This window comes from Pogoniulus pusillus, chromosome Z, assembly GCF_015220805.1.
Source record: "Pogoniulus pusillus isolate bPogPus1 chromosome Z, bPogPus1.pri, whole genome shotgun sequence".
Taxonomy (NCBI): Eukaryota; Metazoa; Chordata; class Aves; order Piciformes; family Lybiidae; genus Pogoniulus; species Pogoniulus pusillus.
Window position 1 is genome coordinate 105433434 of NC_087309.1, and position 20655 is coordinate 105454088.

At 42.7% G+C, this 20655-nt stretch overlaps 1 protein-coding gene across 3 annotated transcripts in view; it reads left to right on the top strand.

Annotated features, from left to right (window-relative positions):
• Positions 1-20655, top strand: part of TEK (TEK receptor tyrosine kinase) — a 52075-nt gene that overhangs the window by 16308 nt on the left and 15112 nt on the right. For 2 of the 3 annotated variants that reach the window (XM_064140133.1, XM_064140134.1), the window contains exons 3-11: positions 1725-1835; positions 6523-6675; positions 10431-10562; positions 12803-12943; positions 15569-15723; positions 16008-16149; positions 16902-17063; positions 18688-18822; positions 19364-19657. In XM_064140133.1, coding sequence (XP_063996203.1) covers positions 1725-1835; positions 6523-6675; positions 10431-10562; positions 12803-12943; positions 15569-15723; positions 16008-16149; positions 16902-17063; positions 18688-18822; positions 19364-19657 — 1425 coding nt within the window. Of the gene's footprint in view, positions 1-1724; positions 1836-6522; positions 6676-10430; positions 10563-12802; positions 12944-14172; positions 14302-15568; positions 15724-16007; positions 16150-16901; positions 17064-18687; positions 18823-19363; positions 19658-20655 lie in introns of all 3 variants that reach the window. The other variant, XM_064140135.1, reaches the window with a different exon arrangement.

A 20655-nucleotide genomic window follows, 5' to 3' on the forward strand; every position in this document is an offset into this window, starting at 1 on the left:
AGTAATGGAACCTGTGCAAGTGCAGAGCCAACTAGGAGCTTCAAAAGTTTCTTCCAACTGGGTCTCAGGTGGGTCTTTCTGTTGGAAAGATTGCACTCACATTACTGGGGAACAGGTGGCAGCAGAACCCGGCTCCTGGGAGCTGAACAAGATGTAGGACAGGGACTTGCACAGGAGAAACCCTAAGGCTAAACAGCCTCAAAAACTCAGAAAAACAGGCTGGTGAAAATCGATGTCTAACTCCCCAAGGTGCACAAAAAGAGACAGGACAAAGGTATCACAGTATCACAGTATCATCAGGGTTGGAAGAGACCTCACAGATCATCAAGTCCAACCCTTTACCACAGAGCTCAAGGCTAGACCATGGCACCAAGTGCCACGTCCAATCCTGCCTTGAACAGCTCCAGGGACGGCAACTCCACCACCTCCCCGGGCAGCTCATTCCAGTGTCCAATGACTCTCTCAGTGAAGAACTTTCTCCTCACCTCAAGCCTCAATTTCCCCTGGCATAGCTTGAGGCTGTGTCACAGCCTCACAGGTGTAACACTCTCACTCAGATGAAGAGCTCAGTAGTCATGTAGATAAAAAGCTGAAAGTTAACATTGAGTCATTTTAGGTTTTCTGTATTTTTTCCATACAACAATGCCATGACAATGACAGCATGACATAAAAAATCAGAGCTAAAGATGGTCATAAAACCTGAATATGTCCCAAAAACACATCACACCTTTCCTTTGATTTTTCCCAGCTACACGAAAGGAAGCATCCTTGATTGCTTTCAAAATAATGTTGTAATAAACATTTCACTGACTTCAAAAAGTACTATTTCTTCCAAATTTTCTATGTCTTGCCCAGTTACATTCTGATCATTTTTTTCCACTAGAAATGGTAAAGAGAAGGAAAAAGATATGTGAAAATCCCTCTGTCTCTACTTTCTCCTTTCTCTTAAATCAGAAACTGGACACAAATGTGAAAAAGCACTTTTTTGTTTAAGTAGAAAAATGAACTTCAATTTCTCATCTGGAAAATTTGAAAACAACCCCCACCAATCCATACAGTTTCTCCCACTGATTTTTTATTTTAATTTAGCCATATTTTGGTAGAAAATGAGTATAATTATGCTTTTTTTTCCCTTTGTTCTCAGTGCAAGCCAACACTCTCCATAGTTCTAGAGCATGGTGGAGTAACAAAAGGGGAGATCTACTCTATCCTATTATGTCTTCCTTAGACCCTCCATGGTTGTGGTCTCCTGAACTATCTTCAGTATACTGCATCATAAAACTTTAACCAAAAAAGAACTGAGCCAGTCAGGCTCTTTCTTTGCCAGTGACAACTTGTTATCTGCAAAACATTTTATAGTATTCTATCCAATTTGCCCTTAAAATATCTCAAGGGATGAAGAAACTTGGAAAAATGTTTTACAACCAGTTGGAGCTCCTAGTTAGGAAGTGTTTCTAATTACACACTTAAAATACAATGTCTTTATTTTTTATTTCATATTCCAGTCTTTTGTTTAGGGTATAGGTGAGTCTTCTGTCTTTGCCAAAACATAGATTTGAGGTTGCTGGTGATAAAAAAAAAAATCAGTGTGTGCCGTAAAGAAATTTTAATGTCAAAATTTGTCAGGGTCATGTTGTAAACCATTTTTAGCTTTTGGCCCAAAGACCAGATAGGGACAATAAATTTTGCTATTTATCCCATACTTCTTCCTGTTCTGTTTTCAGCCTCATTCCACCCAGTGGCATTAACTGTTACAGCAAACAAGGGAGAGCACGTGAATATTTCCTTCATCAGAATGGCAGCAAAAGAGGAAGATGCAGTGATCTACAAAAATGGTAATTAATTCCTCTCCTCTCCTCTCCTCTCCTCTCCTCTCCTCTCCTCTCCTCTCCTCTCCTCTCCTCTCCTCTCCTCTCCTCTCCTCTCCTCTCCTCTCCTCTCCTCTCCTCTCCTCTCCTCTTCTCTCCTCTTTTTTCTTTTTCTGTTATAGTTGTCTTAGCCATGTAACCTTTAAAGTCATTACTGATGCTGTCCATTTTATGCAACTGGAGCAGACATAAGTCCTCATGCTTTTTGTGTTCCCTAAAGGATCCATTTCGCTTAAACTCTTCCACCAGAATGCCAGATCCTCTGTTAATGCCTTCCTTCCTTCCTTCCTTCCTTCCTTCCTTCCTTCCTTCCTTCCTTCCTTCCTTCCTTCCTTCCTTCCTTCCTTCTTCCTTTCTTCCTTTCTTCCTTTCTTCCTTTCTTCCTTTCTTCCTTTCTTCCTTTCTTCCTTTCTTCCTTTCTTCCTTTCTTCCTTTCTTCCTTTCTTCCTTCCTTCCTTCCTTTCTTTCTTTCTTTCTCTCTTTCTTTCTTTCTTTCTTTCTTTCTTTCTTTCTTTCTTTCTTTCTTTCTTTCTTTCTTTCTTTCTTTCTTTCTTTCTTTCTTTCTTTCTTTCTTTCTTTCTTTCTTTCTCTCTTTCTCTCTTTCTCTCTTTCTCTCTTTCTCTCTCTCTTTCTTTCTCTCTCTCTTTCTCTCTCTCTTTCTCTCTCTCTTTCTTTCTTTCTTTCTTTCTTTCTTTCTCTCTTTCTTTCTCTCTTTCTTTCTCTCTCTCTCTCTCTTTGTCTCTCTCTTTCTTTCTTTCTTTCTTTCTTTCTTTCTTTCTTTCTTTCTTTCTTTCTTCCTTCCATCCTTCCATCCTTCCATCCTTCCATCCTTCTTTTTAATTTCATTTTATATCCCCTCATATGTTTGCCAGTATAACTTCAGGGGCTTTTTATTTTATCGGTTTGTTTTGTTTGGGGGGGTATTTCAGGTTTTTTAAATTATTTTATTTTGTTTTGTTTTGGTGTATTTGTTTGTTGCTTTGTTGTTTGCTTGTTTTTTTTTTTTTACTGTGCTTTTGTGAAGGCCTCACTACTGCAGCTTCATTTGAATTTCTACTGTCTTTCCTTCTTCAGGTGGCTTCTAGAAGCTATTTATCTTCTGTGATGCTCTCCAGGCTATGAAATTAAGAACAAATAACCTGGTCTTAGAAAGTCCAAACTGTCAATAAAATCTAAACCTTCTTTCATTCAATCACAAAAATTCATCAGTCTGTATGACACCAGCTTCTCTAATGTGACATCTAAATCAAATGTAACTCATTGTCAGCTATGTGTTGCTAGCACTCGACACTTGGAAATATGTGCAGTTTGCTGCCTATGTTCTGTAGAAATGTAGTAAAATACGACTTACAGTGCTCTTAGCCTAAATGTTAAAGTCCAACAAGTTATACTTGTGTGGAGCACACATAATGTGCTGATCCATCTTCATGTGCTGATAGTCCAGCTTACAGTGAGCTACCAGGATAGAGGGAGTAAATAGTATAGGATGAGGTAAGGAAGTGTCAGCACACTGCAAAAGAAGGAATGCAATGATGGGTCAGCATCAACCGCAGTTGCTGAACACCTAGAACAAACACTTGTCTACAACCTGGAAGAGAAAAATAATCATAAACCATCTTTCTAAATGGCAATATGCAAAGTGGAGTTTCTTAAAGACCTGTTTCTTTGCTCAACAGAGATTCAGTTACGGCAGTGCACAGTGGAAAAATTTTCCCATCACCTGTCTTTTCAGAGTCCCCAGGGAAATTGTTGATCTCCTGTCATCACTTTCTGATGCAAGAACCAGCTGATAAGTAAGAGCAAGAGAGCTTACATCATAGTGCTGTCTTAGCTGGGGTACCAACCTGAAATTTGGCAAAAAGCCTCAAATTCACCATGGCTCTGAAGAGTAGGTCAGATTGTCTACAGCTAAAAATATATCCGTGAAGATTCCTGATACAACAGCTGGTAAAGAAGAGAAAATACACGTCCTTTTATATTTAACTGTTGCAGTCTTCCACTTCAGTCATTCAATCACTTTCCCCTGCAGACCTCACAAAGCCTGTCTGGAGCATGGAACATTTCTGCTACACAAGGTTGTTTTAAGCTATGGGCATCACTTGTACCATTTTGGAAATAAGCCACAAAACCTGACTGCTAGCAGACTGTGAGCTAAAGACTTTCTTAGTACTTTGTGCCAAGTTAGTTTTCCAGCTTATAGCTCAAAAGATGGGCAAAAGAGCCCAATAGTTTCAGAACTAATCTATTTCATTGTTTGCTTTTTCTTTGGCTCATGCTCTTGAACACCTCAGGTCTGTTACCATGAACCACAAGACATGATCCAAGACAGTTTTCCTGCTTTGATTATGAACCTCAGCAAAGGTTTACATTTCTAGGCTGTCTGCAATTTTACTATAGTCAAATTGATAGTGTGATATTACATACGATCACAGACAGTAAAGGTCCTGCCTGATGCTGTTTACCATCTAAATTATTTCAGCACAGTGAAAAAAGTAATTTGATTATTAGTATAATTGTAAGGGAATGTTGAAGGTAAGGATATTTGATTTCAGGGAGTATCATCTAGTTAATGGTCATTCAGCATAAAAGACTAAGGCAAGAAACAAGAAAATTAATAAATAGACACACAAGTCCTGAGGAGCAGCAGATGGCAGTTAAAATATCCAAGGGCAGGGCTCTCCAGCCACTGAGTGAACAACGCAAAGCCCTGAGCAGCTTCAGACAGATCTTTGTGTGTATGAGGAACTGGGAGTAAGCTTAGCTTGGGTCTTGGTGGAAGAGCAAATTTATTATGGCATAGAATCAACCAGGTTGGAAGAGACCTCCAAAATCATCCAGTCCAACCCAGCACCCAGCCCTAGCCAGTCAACTAGACCATGGCACTAAGTGCCTCATCCAGTCTTTTCCTGAACACCTCCAGGGACAGTGCCTCCACCACCTCCCTGGGCAGCCCATTCCAATGCCAATCACTCTCCCTGTGAAGAACTTCCTCCTAACATCCAGCCTAGACTTCTGCTGGCACAGCTTGAGACTCTGTCCTCTTGTTTTGTTGCTGGTTGTCTGGGAGAAGAGACCACCCACCACCTGGCTACAACCTCCCTTCATGTAGTTGTAGACAGCAATGAGGTCAGCCCTGAGCCTCCTCTTCTCCAGGCTAAACAACCCCAGCTCCCTCAGCCTGTCCTCATAGGGTTTGTGTTCCAGGCCATGTTAGAGGTGGACTGAAAGCATGTGTGAAATAATGGGAGGAAGAGTCAAAAATAGGAGAAAGGGAGGGCCCAAAGTGAATGGGAAAGAAACAAGTATGGGACAATGGGGTGGGAGGCAGGTAAAAGCATCACTGATCTGGTCAAGCTTTGCAATACAATCGATTCAACATCATTCAACTCTTTTCTTAACTATTCTTCAACATGTGTTCTCTCTGCATGGTATGTATACATATAGTCCGCCAGTAGCCTTCAGACCAGACTAGAAGGCCCAGTAGGTTTGACTCAGTAACTGGAAGCCCATGACAAGGGTTAAAGGAGCTTCTGTGTCTGGAGCCAGCAGCCAGAGAGATTGTCTACAGCCATTTATGTCATGAACCCATTTGCAATGTGTGTGTTACTCTAGCAAACTTCAAGCCAGGCTAACCAGGGAGTAGGGTGAGAACTCTGAGAGCCAGCTATTAACATCTGTAGGCTCAGGCCTTCTAAGACCCAGGTCTGGGTGTGTGAGGGCGTAAGATCTGCCAGCAAGCCTGAGTTAGCTGGCAAGCAAAACGAGGATAAGCCTTTCTGGGTTGTTCGCATGTATGTGAGTCACACACGAACGTGAAGTACCTCCAAAGTCACATTCCCAATCTGTGGGCCTGTTTGTGGCTGGATTTGTTGGCACATTGTGTATGCTGAGTTGTTTTGGTGTATGTTTTGGTGATAGCTGGCTGGACATGTGGTTAGCTGACTTGGCAATCTGGCTCTAACAGACTGGCATGGAAGGAATCCCAGAGGTCCTGAGGTCCACTAGGTACAGCTTCTCTTTGACACTTTAGGTGCTTTGTTACTTAGTGATCTAGAGTGATGGGAGAAGACCAAGTGCTATTGCTTTTCTTAGCAAGCATGTATGACCAACCACAGCAAACCTAGCATAACAAAGATAACCTCTCTTTGTGAGAAAGAAATGGAAGAGACAGAAACATGTTAAGCCTGGGAAGAAAAGATAAACCTGTACTCTGTTCTTCCTGCTTTGGTCTGCTAAGTAAATCTTTGTGCTGCTCAGATTAAGTAAGACCTGGCTGGCACTTGTTTGATTCCTTCCAGCCACACTAGATTGCTTACAGGCCATCACCCCTCATTTCAGAAAAGGCCAAGAAACAAAACACACATTTCTAAACACTAGACTCTTATCAACATTCCTGTAACACTACACTGGATGTGAAGTTGTTTGTCCCACTCACGCATTAAATCTCCTCAAGCTTTAGCTTCCTTTTTGCTTGCCTCCCTTCAGTTATCAGAAACTATTACAGCTATGAGCTGTCAGGAAATTTGTAACTAATAAAAACATTCTCCTAAGTAGCTTGTCCCAGCTCTCCTGCATCAGTACCAAATGCAAACTCAATTCTGTCTGTAGAGGGTGAATGACCTCCCTCTGTTGTATCTGTGTGTTCCTTCCCTAGGTTCCTTCATCCACTCTGTGCCCAGGCATGAAGTGCCAGGAGAGCTGGAAGTCTCCTATCCTCAAGTTCAGCCACAGGATGCAGGGGTTTACTCTGCCAGATATATAGGAGGAAACCTCTTTACTTCTGCATACACAAGGCTTATTGTAAGACGTAAGTTCTTTTAACATGTACTGATGGTTGTTTAAAGTACCAGAGAATCTGAAATGAAACATGTTGTGCCAAAAAAAAAAAAAAGGGGGGCGCAAAATATTTGGCATAAGTTGCCATTAAACTATGCCAGAATAATTTTTTTTCCAAAGTATATCTTTGATGCAAGCAGGTATTGATTTAAGCAGGTGAGAGGGGGGGAGGGGGGGAGGGGGGGAAATCTTAGCTATTGTCAGAATAGCTATTGTCATAATAGCTTACTTTTTTCTCATCACCTCAAACATCAACTAAGCATGAACAAGGAAAGTGGCACTGAGTCTCCCATGAACATGAGATATGGATCTGATCATAAAATAGGAAATTTCAAACATCTTCATTACCTGTATAGCCATCCCCAAGGTTTATCACCTTTAGCATATACTACTGTAATTTCACCAGCTTAAGCTAGGTCTTTAAGTTCATCTCCTAAAAGATACAGGGCTAGTCTACAAGGCAAAAAGGTATTCTCTGTTAAGTATTCTACTTGTCCCATAGCTCATGATGCTATGTCCCATTTTGTCAGGCACAAATTTTATTCTGTTAGCTTGTCAGGTATAAATTATATTCTGTTAGCTTGGATAGAAGTTGATGATCTCCTTGGGTCCCTTCCAACCCCTAATATCCTGTGATCTTGTAAAAAAGCTGATATGTCAAAATGAAAAGCTGTTCAAATATCTTACATTATGGATAAAATATATCTGATGGTAAAATGAATTTTAGTTGCTGACACCCTCAGGTCACCTCCAAGAGTCACAAATGAATCAGCAAAATACCCAGAGCATTAATTTTGAAGCCTAACTAATAAAATGGCCCAAGATCTCTTCCCCACTCAAGTGCCAAGCTGCACAGCAGAAAATTTAGCAGAAATTCTGCCCCCTGCTTTGAAACAGGCTTTTGTCTTGTGCATCCTGCCATTGGGAATACTCTTGGAGCATAGTCTGGGAGAGTAGTAGGGAGCACACCAGCAATTAAGAGAATGATTGATTACTCAAACATATGCCATTTCTTTCTTTGATTTAGCATTACAGACACAAACTGATGATTTTTAATCAAGAACTCCATTCTGAGAGGAGGGGACAAAATGCCATGTTGATTCAACAAGTGCTTGCTGATATCTGGAAAAGGTGATCCAAGTCTGGATTATTCAGTTTAGTGAACCTGCCTCAGGACCCTCCAATTTATTACCTTCTCACTGATAGCTTTACACAAGAGGAGGGCATGATACTTTGCCTGCCCTTCTGTGATGTAAGAATTGTTCTTACAAACCAAATACTGGAACTTTTTGAGTCCTCTCAGCTCTCACTGATATTAATGGCAGCTTGAAGAATTTTGCATCTCTCAGAGATAGGTTAAGATTTGCCTGATGAAGGCATACACCTCTGTTTAGAGATTAAGTTCTGCTTCCACTAAATCAGTATTTAAATTCTCATTGGCAGAATTATGGTAATAGCATACTTTTAAATTATGGAGTGGGAAAGAAAATCATGACAGGCTTTAAAAAAACTGATTGCCCTTAGTCCATTCATTCCAGAAACAGATCACCAGCTGATTTATCCTTGTTATAAACACCCAGTGAAGAAAGCCACGATCCAAGAGGTCACAGAATTACAGAATGTTAGTGGTTGGAAGGGACCTCAAAAGATCATCTGGTCCACCTGCCCTGCCAGAGCAGGATCACCTTTAACAGATTACACAGGAATGTATCATGTATCTGGTAGGGTTTTGAATATCTCCAGAGAGGGAGACTCCACAACTCCTTTGAGCAGCCTGTTCCAGTGTTCTGTCAGCCTCACAGTGACTTTTTTTTCTTCATGTTTTCATGGAACTTCCTATGCTTCAGCTTCCACCCATTGCCCCTTGTCCTGTCATCACCAAGCACAGCCTGGCTCTATCCTCCTGGCATTCACCCTTAACATATTTATAAATGTGAATGAGGTCACCTCTCAGTCTCCTCTTCTCCAAGCTGAAGACCCCCAGCTCCCTCAGTCTCTCCTCATAAGGAAGGTGTCCCATTCCCTTAATAATTTTTGTGGCTCTGCACTGGACTCTTTCAAGCACTCCCTGAGATTCTTCTTGAACTGAGTGGCCCAGAATGGGACATAATATTTGAGATGCAGGCTCACTGGGGCAGAGTAGAGGAGGTGAACTTCTTTAATCCTACTAACCACAGCCCTTCTAATACACCGCAGAACGGCATTGGCCTTCTTGGCTGGCTCATGGTCAACCTTCCACCCACCAGGATCCCCAGGTTCTTTTCCCCTTCACTTCTCTTCAGCTGGTCAGTCCCCAGCCTATACTGATCCCCAGAGTCATTCTTCCCCAGATGCAAGACTGTCTCTTGCCCTTGTTGAATTTCATTCAATTTCTCCCTGCTCAGCCCTCCAGTCTGACTAAGTTTGGCTGAATGGCAGCACAACCCTCTGGTGTGGCAGCCACTCCACGGTTTGATATCATCAGCAAACTTGCTGACATTGCACTCTGTGCTCTCATCCAGGTCATTGATGAATGTATTGAACAGTGCTGGTCCCACTACTGACCCCTGTGGGACTCCTCTAGTTAGAGACCTCAAACTAGACTCCGTCCCATTGACCATGACACTCTGAGTTCTTTCCTTCAACTGGCTCACATCCAGCTCACTACCTGATCATCCAGACCACACTGCATATTCAGCTGCAAGGATGCAATGGGAGACATGGACTTGTTCTAATGATCTTTCAAGAACAACACTGTTGCAGAAAACAATCAAAATGCTGGTGCAATGCCAAATGCTGGTGCGATGCCAGTGATCCCAGGCTTGGTTCTGCTGGCTTGCTTGTCAATACAGCCAGCACCAGGTGAAGCCTGGGCATTTTGCAGGTCTTTTATCCCTGCTACAGGAGTAGAAATCTTAAATACAACATCTTGGTCAGCTTAGAAACTAAAAAAATATTATCTTTAGTTTTGCAGAAGATGGACTTTTTCATCTCCTTCCTTGAAGGTGCCATGTAGTATTACCACCCACTGTGCAGCAGCTGTAATCCAGAAATAGTGACACTACTACAATGAAAAAAACCACCCTGATTCCTTACATTAGGTCAGTTGGCTGGTTTTTTAGGGGTTCCATGTAGAGTCATGGAATCATAGAATGGTGTTGTTTGAAAGGGAACTCAAAGATCATCCTGTTCCAATCTCTCACCATAGACAGGGACACCTCCCACTAGAACAGGTCACTCAAGTCCTCATTCAACCTGGCCTTGAACACCCCCAGGGAGGGAGCATCCACAACCTCCCTGGACAACCTGTTCCAGTGTCTCACCACCCTCACTGTAAAGAACTTCTTCCTAACATCTAGTTTGAATCTCCCCTCTGCCAGTTTAAACCCATTACCCCTTGTCCTGTCATTACAGGACCTTGTAAATAGCACTTCCCCCAGGCTACTACAAGGTCTCCTCAAAGCCTTCAGTTCTCCAGGCTGAAGAGCCCCAACTCTCATAGCCTCTCCTTGTAGCAGAGGTGCTCCAGCCCTCTGATCATCTTTGTGGCCCTTCTCTGGACTCCCTCCAACGGTTTGATGTCCTTCTTGTTTTGATGGCTCCAGAACTGTACACAGTACTCCAGGTGGGGTCTCACAATCACATTTTTATGTATCTTACCGATTGCCTCAATTTAAAAAGGATTTTACTACTTGACTGGTTACTAATAAGAAGACAACAAATATGCCATTATATTTTTCCATAAAGGATGTGAAGCTCAGAAATGGGGCCCTTCCTGTAGCTCCCACTGCCCTTCCTGCATGAACAATGGCATTTGTCATGAAGATACAGGAGAATGTATCTGTCCTCCAGGTTTTATGGGAAAAACATGTGAGAAAGGTAAGCAAATATTATTTTATGGCATGCTTACTATGCTTACTAATTTATTCTTGGTAGCAGACGTTAGCAGATTGAGTGAAGCACCAAATGGAGTAGCCTTATTTACTCTTTATAGCTATAGCAGTTACAGCTGTTGCTAGACAAAGAAGTGTTGAGTGAGAAGAACCATGAGATACTAAGGTAGTTCTGGTAGTTGTGACTTAACTTCTCCCTCTTTTTTCCTGGTGGAACTTATACTGCTAGGGAAGATCATAGAATGGAATCACAGAATCATCTGGGTTGGAAGGGGCCTCCAAAAGTCATCTAGTCCAGACCCCCTGCAGTGTGCAGGGAGGAATGTTTCCAACTCTTTCTGACCAACGTACACTTGGACAGTGTGCTTATCTAGGCTGCTTTTCCCACAGAAGCCTGGACCAGATGATCTTTTAAGGTCCCTTCCAACCTGAGCTGCTCTGACTTTCCTGAAGTCAGTACGCTCAAAGCTACCGACAGAGTGTCAAGTGTGTAATAGCATAGGAGGTCTTGAGGATACACTGGCATTAGGAATTGAAGACCCATGCTAGAGATTCCCCAGCTACTTCTGAACAAGCTACTAAGGTGCTCACAAGGTGATGTGTCCCTGTAGGGGCATATCAGCACTGCTTGTCTGTTTGTGCAAGTCAGTGTCTGGGACAATTAGTTTGGTTTCTGGTAGAATTACATCAGGCATCACATTGCTCTAATCCCTCCAAACAACTTTTGGGTTCAGTGATAAATATGAAACCTAAATGCCTGACTGGTTTGAAGTGCTGCAAATACTGGACTGAAGCTAATGGAATAGTGTTAGGGTTCGGAGGCTGGCGAGAGGCGAGATCGGAGCACAAAGAGTCGACTCAGCAGCTTGCTATGCATCAGTACAATCTTATTAGGGCAGTGCAATGTCTTATACAGTGCTCAGAGGAGGTGTATCCAGCCAGCCTGGGGCTGGCACAAGTGGACAGTACAGATTGGCCCCAAGCCACGTGCAGGGTGCAGATAGGTTTACCCTGTGCCAAACAACCTGTGGTTCCCACCCCAAGGGGCTGGCAGGCTCAGCCCCCTGGGACTGTGTCCGCCCCAGGGGCCGGCAGGTCCAGCCCTCTGCAGGTGTGCGTGGGTTGCTCACAGTCCACAGCCTAGCTTCCTTGAGCCAGCAAGCTCAAGGACATCTCCCATCACAAGGTCTCATGTTTACAGCTCATGCCCCTCTGCGGGAGAATTTCTCCCACAGAACAGTTGTCATCTGAAACACTCTAAGGTAGCACTTATCTTAGCAAAAAAGCAGAACCTTGAGCTTGGCAGTTTCATATGCACTAACTTCTAAGAAGAATATTTGGGTTTCACGGAACTGTTTATCCATTAATTGTGAAAAGCCTTATAAAGAGGATTTGTGGCTGAAGCTCTGTCCCCCCTATATCCAAAGCCATGAGTGCTTTGCTGGTGGATCTTCACATGGGAAAAATACAGAATCATAGAATGATTTGGGTTTGAAGAGACCACCAAAGGTCATCTAGTCCAAGCCACCTGCAGTGAGAAGGGACATCCGCCACTAGATCAGGCTGTTCAGAGCCTTGTCAAGCCTGACCTTGATTATCTCCAGGAATGGGGCATCAATTACTTCACTGGGCAACCTGTTGCAGTGTTCCACCACCATCATAGTAAAGAACTTTCTCCTAACATCCAATTTATCTCTCTCTTTTCTAATTTCAAACCACTGGCCCTTGTTTTGTCAGCCCAGGGCTTTGTAGACATTCCCTCTGCAGATTTCTTGTAGCCCCTTTCAGGGACTGGATGATTACTATTAGATCTTTCCAGAGCCTCTTAAGGCTGAACGACCCCAGGCCTCTCAGCCTGTCTCCACAGTAGAAGTGCTCCAGCCCCCTGATCATCCTTGGGGCCCTCCTCTGGACTCAGTCCATCAGGTCCATGCCATTCCTGTGTTGAGGGCTACACAGCTGGATGCAGTTCTCCAGATACAGTATTACCAGGGCATAATAGAGTGGCAGAATCACCTCTCTCAATCTATTGCCTGAATTTAACCACTTGTACAACTGTGGCTTAAGTTTTTATGGATGTTAATATATCTGATATCTGAATGGTAAAAATGCTAAATTTTAAGTTTAATTAATGTTTTCTGTTGTCTAAAGCTGTATTATTAGAATCATTAGCTCTTGCGTGGCATTAATGCTCTTGGTCTTATTCTTTCCCTCTCACTTCAATAGCTTGTGGAGCCAATACATTTGGCAAAACATGTGAAGAAAGCTGTAAAGAAAGCTATGGCTGCAGAAACTATATGTTCTGTCTACCAGATCCATATGGTTGTTCCTGCGCCACAGGATGGATGGGATTGGAATGTGACAAAGGTACAGTAAATAATATGAGGAGTGGTGGAGTCCTTAGTGTGTTGCACATGGGAAATACAGAAGGGAACTGACAGAAGAGGGTAAAAGACAGGGCTTCTCATATTCTGTAAAGAAGTGATAGTAGTGTTTACCTGTCTCAGAGGATCTTGTCAGCCTCTGGACACAGTAAAGTTGAAAACTCTTCAAATTATTCTGCCAAATGAGTTGACACCTTGAGTACTATGTCCAGTTCTGGGCCCCTCAATTTAGGAGAGATGTTGAGGTGCTGGAACGTGTCCAGAGAAGGGCAACAAGGCTGATGAGCAGCCTGGAACACAAACCCCATGAGGACAGGCTGAGGGAGATGGGGTTGTTTAGCCTGGAGAAGAGGGGGCTCAGGGCTGACCTCATTGCTGTCTACAACTACATGAAGGGAGGTTGTAGCCAGGTGGGGGTTGGTCTCTTCTCCCAGACAACCAGCAACAGAACAAGGGGACACAGTCTCAAGTTGTGCTGTGGGAAGTATAGGCTGGATGTTAGGAGGAAGTTCTTGGCAGAGAGAGTGATTTCCCATTGGAATGGGCTGCCCAGGGAGGTGGTGGAGGCATCGTCCCTGGAGGTGTTCAAGAAAAGACTGGATGAGGCACTTAGTGCCATGGTCTAGTTGATTGGATAGGGCTGGGTGCTAGGTTGGACTGGGTGATCTTGGAGGTCTCTTCCAACCTGTGATTCTATGACATCCTGCTGAGACACCAAAATTCCTGTAACAGCTGCATTGCTACTGTATTTCTACAAGCCAGACTGAGCAATTTGGTGGCAAACCTATATCCACTGCTCAGTAATACTGAGCATAAGAAGCCTTTTAAATTTCAATTCGAATGCAGTCTCCTTGGGACTCAAAGCACATCTTCCTTTACAAATATGTGCCTTCCTGTTTAATGCTAACACAACTCTCATAAAGCCTTTGGACTCTACCACAGTGTAAGTGGAAGAAGAAAAGTGGAATTTGGAGAAGCTTACACACTGCATGTAGTCAATGAATGACAGGCATGGATACAAACGTGTTGTATGTTTTTGACATTAGCATGTTGTCAGGATGATCTTTGGGTGATTTACTGTGATGACATAGTTTCAAACTCAACTCAGCTGAGGGAAATAAACTCTGCTAGAGAATGATTGCATGTGATTGTAAACTGATTAAAGACATTTTCTAGTACCTCTGCACTAACTGAAAACATATGCCCTTTCAGAATGCCAACCTGGCTTTTATGGGTCGGACTGCAAACTCAAATGTAATTGTCACAATCGAGGGACATGTGACAGATTTAAAGGCTGCATCTGCTCCGTTGGATGGCATGGTCTCCAATGTGAAAAAGAAGGTAAAGCAAGGTAACAAGGTAGTAAATGGCTTTTCCCAGTGTAACTGAAACAGATCTTCATGCTTGTACAGCATTACCATTCCAGGGTGGTGTCCAGAGGCCCAAATGCTTTGGTACCTCTCTGTTGCAATACTGTGGGTTTAAGCCTCTGCCCTAAATGCTATATTTAGAGGGCTGGTGTGCTATCATTTAATCTGATCGTGCCTTCATCAGAGCTTTTGAATGGGCTTGTGGTACGTTACTACCACCTACCCCTTATACATCTGCGTATACTGCTATGCCACCTGCTTCATTATCTGAAGCTGATGACTGCAATGCAGACAGCCACGGAGTTTAAAACAGCTCAGTCTCTTGGAATGTTAAGCCTCAAAGGTGAACACATCTCATGCAGAATCTCTTTGAATTAGTGCAAAGGTTGCATATTTTATAAGGTGCACTCAGTGTTTATTATTTCTGCTTGATAAAGAAAGGAAAAGATCCACTGCTGGCTTGTAAGAGCTTTCAAGCACAAAACCAAGTAAAGCTGTGATCCAATCAGCCAAACTCTACTGTTGTGATCTGACCTCACTTATAAGCAGACAAAATGGAGAGGAAATGGGTACTGTGCATTCAGCACAAAATCTGTGCATGATTTTGCCATAGAGAGGCTATCTGTGCTTAGAATGTCAGCAAGAGAGGGGGAGAGGAGAAAGGACAGTGGAAGCAGAGCTTGCTCCTTTTCAGATGATATTTACACTGATCTAACAGTGCTGACTTTGATAAGCATGATCCCTGCACATACCCCTGTGAGTAGTGAGAAACAGATATCTGTGATTTCAGTGCTCTTATCACTTCATAGAATCAATCAGGTTGGAAGAGACCTCCAAGATCATCCAGTCCAACCCAGCACCCAGCCCTAGCCAGTCACCCAGACTATGGCACTAAGTGCCTCATCCAGGCCTTTCTTGAACACCTCCAGGGACAGTGCCTCCACCACCTCCCTGGGCAGCCCATTCCAATGCCAATCACTCTCTCTGCCAACAACTTCCTCCTAACATCCAGCCTAGACCTACCCCAGCACAACTTGAGACTGTGTCCCTTTGTTCTGTTGCTGGTTGTCTGGGAGAAGAGGCCACCCCCCACCTGACTACAGCCTCCCTTCAGGTAGTTGTAGACAGCACCTCCCTTCAGGTAGTTGTAGACACTTTGTACACCTTAACCTGTTTTGGTGCTGCCTTGTTAAAGATCTATTCTAAAACTGACATTAAATACTATATATCTTCTGTAGGTTCAGCAAATCTCTCTCCTCAGATAGAAAATTTACTTGATCCTGTAGAACTTAATTCTGGTGTCGAGTTCAAGCCTTTTTGTATAGCAACTGGGATGCCACTTCCTAAATCTGAAGAGTTTAAACTTTTCAAGCATGATGGAACTGTTCTAAGGGTAGGTTCCTGATTAAATGCCTCCTGTTATTTATATTGTTTGCATTGATTTTATCTGAACTCAATACACATTATGGTTTGCAATTCCACATAATGTGGAATTTGGGTAGTCTGAGATACCTCATGAATCTGTGAGCCCTTATCAAATGATTTTGTTGACCTTTGTAGACCCATTTTGTTGGTATCATTAGACCTTAGATGAGTTCTTAAGCTGTGAGAAAGTATCAGGAGAACTTTTTTAAGTGCCTAGGTTTTTCAAGCCCTCTATGTCCTTTGTCATTTCAGCCTGCCCTCATTGTTACCAGTAATCGCTCTGAAGCCATGTTTACCATTAACCGGATCCAGCCCCGTGACACTGGAACCTGGGTCTGCAGTGTGCAGACAGTAGCAGGAATGGCAGAGAAAGCATTTCAAGTTACAGTCAAAGGTAAAAGCATTAATCTCTTCCAATGTCTTTACCCTTCTGCTTTTAAAGACAGGTTTGTACTCTAACACGGCAGAGCTTTCTGTTCTCTGCACCTCAGGAAAGACATCTGACCTGCAGTCAGAACATTAATAGAAACCCTTTATAAGCAACATACTAATTATGTGTATTGAAAAAGTAAGTGAAATGGAAAGAATTAGAGGAAATCACAAATCTTTGGAAATATCTAAACTGTCATCTTTAGAGTGTAAATCTCTGTATTGAAGAACATCATCCACTTCCTTGTAGAGCATTGGGTCATAGAATGCATTGGGTTGGGAGGTCACCTAGACCAACCTCCTGCAATAAGCAGGGACACCTTTTAACTAGATCAGGTTGCTCAGGGTTCCATCAAGTTTGACCTTGAATGTGTCCAGGAATGGTGCCTGCAACACCTCTCTGGGCAACCCCTTCCAGTATTTCACTGCCTTCATTGTGAAGAACTTCCTCCTAATGTGCAACCTAAATCTACCCTGCACTAATTTCAAAACATTGCTCCTCATCCTATCACTTCATGCCGTTCTAAACAATCTCTTCCAGCCTTCCTGTAGGTCCTCTTTAGATATTGAAATGACACTGCAAAGCCTCCCCAGAGCCTTGTCTTCACCAGGCTCAGTAATCCCAACTCTCTCAGTCTCTCCAGATCCAGGAAATTACTAGAGTTTAACTGACACAGAAAATTAAGTGGATGGTTTAATACTTACATTCTTGCTCAGTTCCTCCTGTGCCACAGTATGCCCCAAGGCTAACAGACAGTGGACATAATTTTCTCATAATTGACATCAATGCTGAGTTACATCTTGGAGATGGACCTGTTGTGTCAACAAAGCTCCTCTATAAGCCAGCAAAACGTTACCAGTCCTGGATGTCTGTGGAAGGTAAGAGGACAATCTGTAATTCCCTTTAGTACAAACTTTAGTGATGTGGTATCTGCTCTTGACTACAGTGTAAAGACTCTACAGAGTGTGAAAGCCGAATCTTTTATGACTGGACACATGATTCTTTATATATCACCATGTAGAGTGTTAATGTGGATGTGGTACACCAAGAGCATCCAAAAGTGTCTATTCAATTTTCAGTAACCAGAGGGTTCCCTTTTCCTTCCTTAAGATGAACAATACTCAGTGTTGGGACCAGCTATTGAAATTGTCCTTGTAAAGAGTTAGATATCTAGTTCCAGACACAGGATGCAGTACATCCATGGTCAAACAGCCAAAATCTTCTCTATGTATAACTATGGAAGGATGGGTGGATAATAATGCAGAAGAATAGAAACCTGCAATAGCAAGGACCTGCAGGGAGATGAGCCTTCTAGCAGAGTCTTGCAGAACCACTTGACCAGTCTTTAGTCAGAAGTGGAAAGAACTGTCACAGTAGGGGACACTCAAATTGTATCTGACAAATTTGATAGCCTTTTGTGATGGAGTTATAGCATTGATGGGTAAGTGAAGAGCAGCTGATGTCTATCTGGAGTTGTGAGAAGCATTCAACACTGTCCCACATGACATTCTTGTCCCTAAATAGGAGAGGTATGGATTTAATATCCAGACTATTCAGTGGATAAGGAATTGTCTGGATGCTCAAAGACTTGTGGTCAACAGCTTGATGCCCATGTGGAGACCAGTTACAAGTGGTGACCCTTAGGAGTTGGCATTGGGACTGGTGCTGTTTGACATCTCGGTTGGCAACATAGACAGTAGTGGGCTTGAGGCAGGTTTGCTGATAATACCAAGCTGTATGGCATGATCAACACACTGAAGGGAAGGGATGCCATCTAGAGTGACCTTGGCGGGCTGGAGAAATGGGTCATGTAAACCTCACAAAGTTCAATGCATCCAGGTACAAGGTACTGCTCCTCAATCAGGGCAACCCAAGCACAAGTACAGGCTGAGTGATGAGTGGACTGAGAGCAAGTTGGATAGGGCATGGAGACACCTGGTCTAGTAGATAGGATTTTATGATTCTATGAAGTAGCAGGTCTTCAAAAGTAGTGTGCAGTATGGAAATGTCCTGGAGCATCTGAATCTTCATGTATTTTGTGCCCTCTGGTGAGACAAGGATCTTTACTAAGTATTTATCAGGAATGGGAAGGCCAAGATAAATTCTGCCTTTGAGTTAGATGACCTCTTCCAGCCCTGTTTCAACATTTTATACAAGGCCTAAAATGTTATAGGAAACACTATATGAACTTTAACAAGTAACAAACAACTGTTACTAATTCAAGATAACTCAAGATCTGCACACACAATTGCATACTGCCTAAGCAACCTATCCTATTGTAGCCTGAAGGAAGGTCGCATGGAAACATCCTTTGGACTGGGCTGCAGTGCAACTTAAAAATAAGTATTTCGTACTCCTAGTTTATCTTAGCAAATCGGGAACAAAAGAGTCTGACTATTTTACTTTCCATGTAAACAGTGATTCAGGAATATTTTCCAAACCTTTTCATCCTTAAAACTTTTCAGCATGGGCTGTAGCTTTACTTTCTACTTTTGTTGTCAGTAAAAGGCACAACTAAAAGACTTGACAACCTGGAGCCAAAAACAGAGTATCAGTTCTGTGTCCAGCTGAGTCGGCAAGGGGAAGGTGGAGAAGGCCATCCGGGACCACAAGCTAGCTTCACGACAGCTGCACTTGGTAAGTTCTACTCTCTGCTTTTCACAAAAGGACTGTTTCAGCTGATTTTCTCTGTGGTTTGTTCCCTGATCTCTCACTTTCACTTGAGCAAAGAAGGCTAGACCTGAAAACTGTGCAGAGTTCTGCCTCCTAATGCCAGATCACTCGTTTCTCTTAGCATCAGATCAGTTTACAGATGAAAATGTCTGAGAAAATAAAAGAGTTTTTAGTCCCCTGAGGACAGATACAATTCAAACTGAACACAGATATGCATATTAAGCAAGGGTGGCACCGGGGGCTGGCGAGACAGCAACAGAGCTGGCTTCTGCAAGTGCAGTTCAGTAAAGAGATATTTTTGTTGACAAAATATCTGCTGATAAGATACTTTGAGACTTTCGACACTTCACAGATGTAATCTGTGCTATCTCGGGTGAGGTGCCAAGGAGTATGATTTTTTGCCACCCCAAGCTAGGGCATGTGGTTGGGAATAACTGGTACCCCTATTTTAGATTGCACACTAGATATGAAGTGTTGCTCTCTGTCTCACTGTGGCTTTTCTAAGGTCTTCCTCCACCAGAAGGTCTCACTCTCTTTCCAAAAAGTATGACGTCACTGAATTTGTCTTGGCATCCTCTAACACTGAGGACAGATGATGACATTCGTGTGGAAGTCGAAAGGAAGAGTGTGAGTGACAATGGAGATGAGAGCAGTGTTATCACTCAAGTGCCAGGAAATATGTCCACCCTGATCATTAAAGACCTTGAGCCTAGACAGCAATACATGTGCAGGGTACGGGTGAACACCAGGTCCCAAGGAGAATGGAGCAACTATCTCTATGCATGGACTTTCAGCGACAGTGAGTAACTGATTTGCATCCTTCTGTTTATTTCTTCCTCTTTCTCTCCCTTTCCCCCAGCCATCAAACTGATTGTCACTTAATGACTGTGTTAATTGCAATCCTTTGTTGGGTTATTTCCCAGCTCCTGATGATCATTTGTGGTTGATTTGCTATTATTATGAAGATAGCACACTGACCAAAGAAACTGTTATGCTGGAAATTATCAGGAAACAATAATGAATTTTAAAGAAAGGGAGGGGGGCAGGGGGACAATATTTATTTCAAGCGCATTTCATGCTTCAACACATGTAGCATTTGTTCTTCCTCATAGTAACAAATCCACAGAGTTCAATAATCCAAGCTCTTTTGTTACTCAGAAAAAAAACATACTCAGACCCTGCCATTTTCCTATGTCAATACAGTAAACAATTAAGAAGGAAAAGAAGTTATCTTGCAAGGTAAAACTCATAGTCAGAGAGTAAAGAGTGTTACACTGAACACCACTGCCTGCCCTTTTTCTGAGTGTGAGTAGTGTCCTTCCATATCACCCTACCTGAACAAAGTACCACCCAAAGAGATGTCAGTCTGAATGGCTGATGGGTGTCACTGCACGCACCACACAGTGGAAAGGTGAGCTTCTTCCTCCCTACAAGTTACGTGAGGAAGCCTTCACTGAGCTCCTATATGTTTTCTAGGAAGGGGTGCTTAGCTTATGTCTCGGTTCTAATTTAAATTCCCAGAGACTCAAATATATATGTTTGATAGAAGCAATTAACAATTTATAGAGTGCCCTTCCTTCTCTTTCCAAAAGAGAGAAAATTAGATGTAGAGAGAGAGGAAGGTAAGCACACCCAAATAAATAAATCTGACTCGATTTGGAAGTTAAAAAAAAAAAAAAGTGAAGTTTAACAATAACTTAAAAAGGTATCTGAGGTAGGGAAGTTACAAAGGTATAGGGAGGGAAAAAACAAATACAAAATGTGTAAATGCAACCAGATTTTGATGGTGATGGCTTT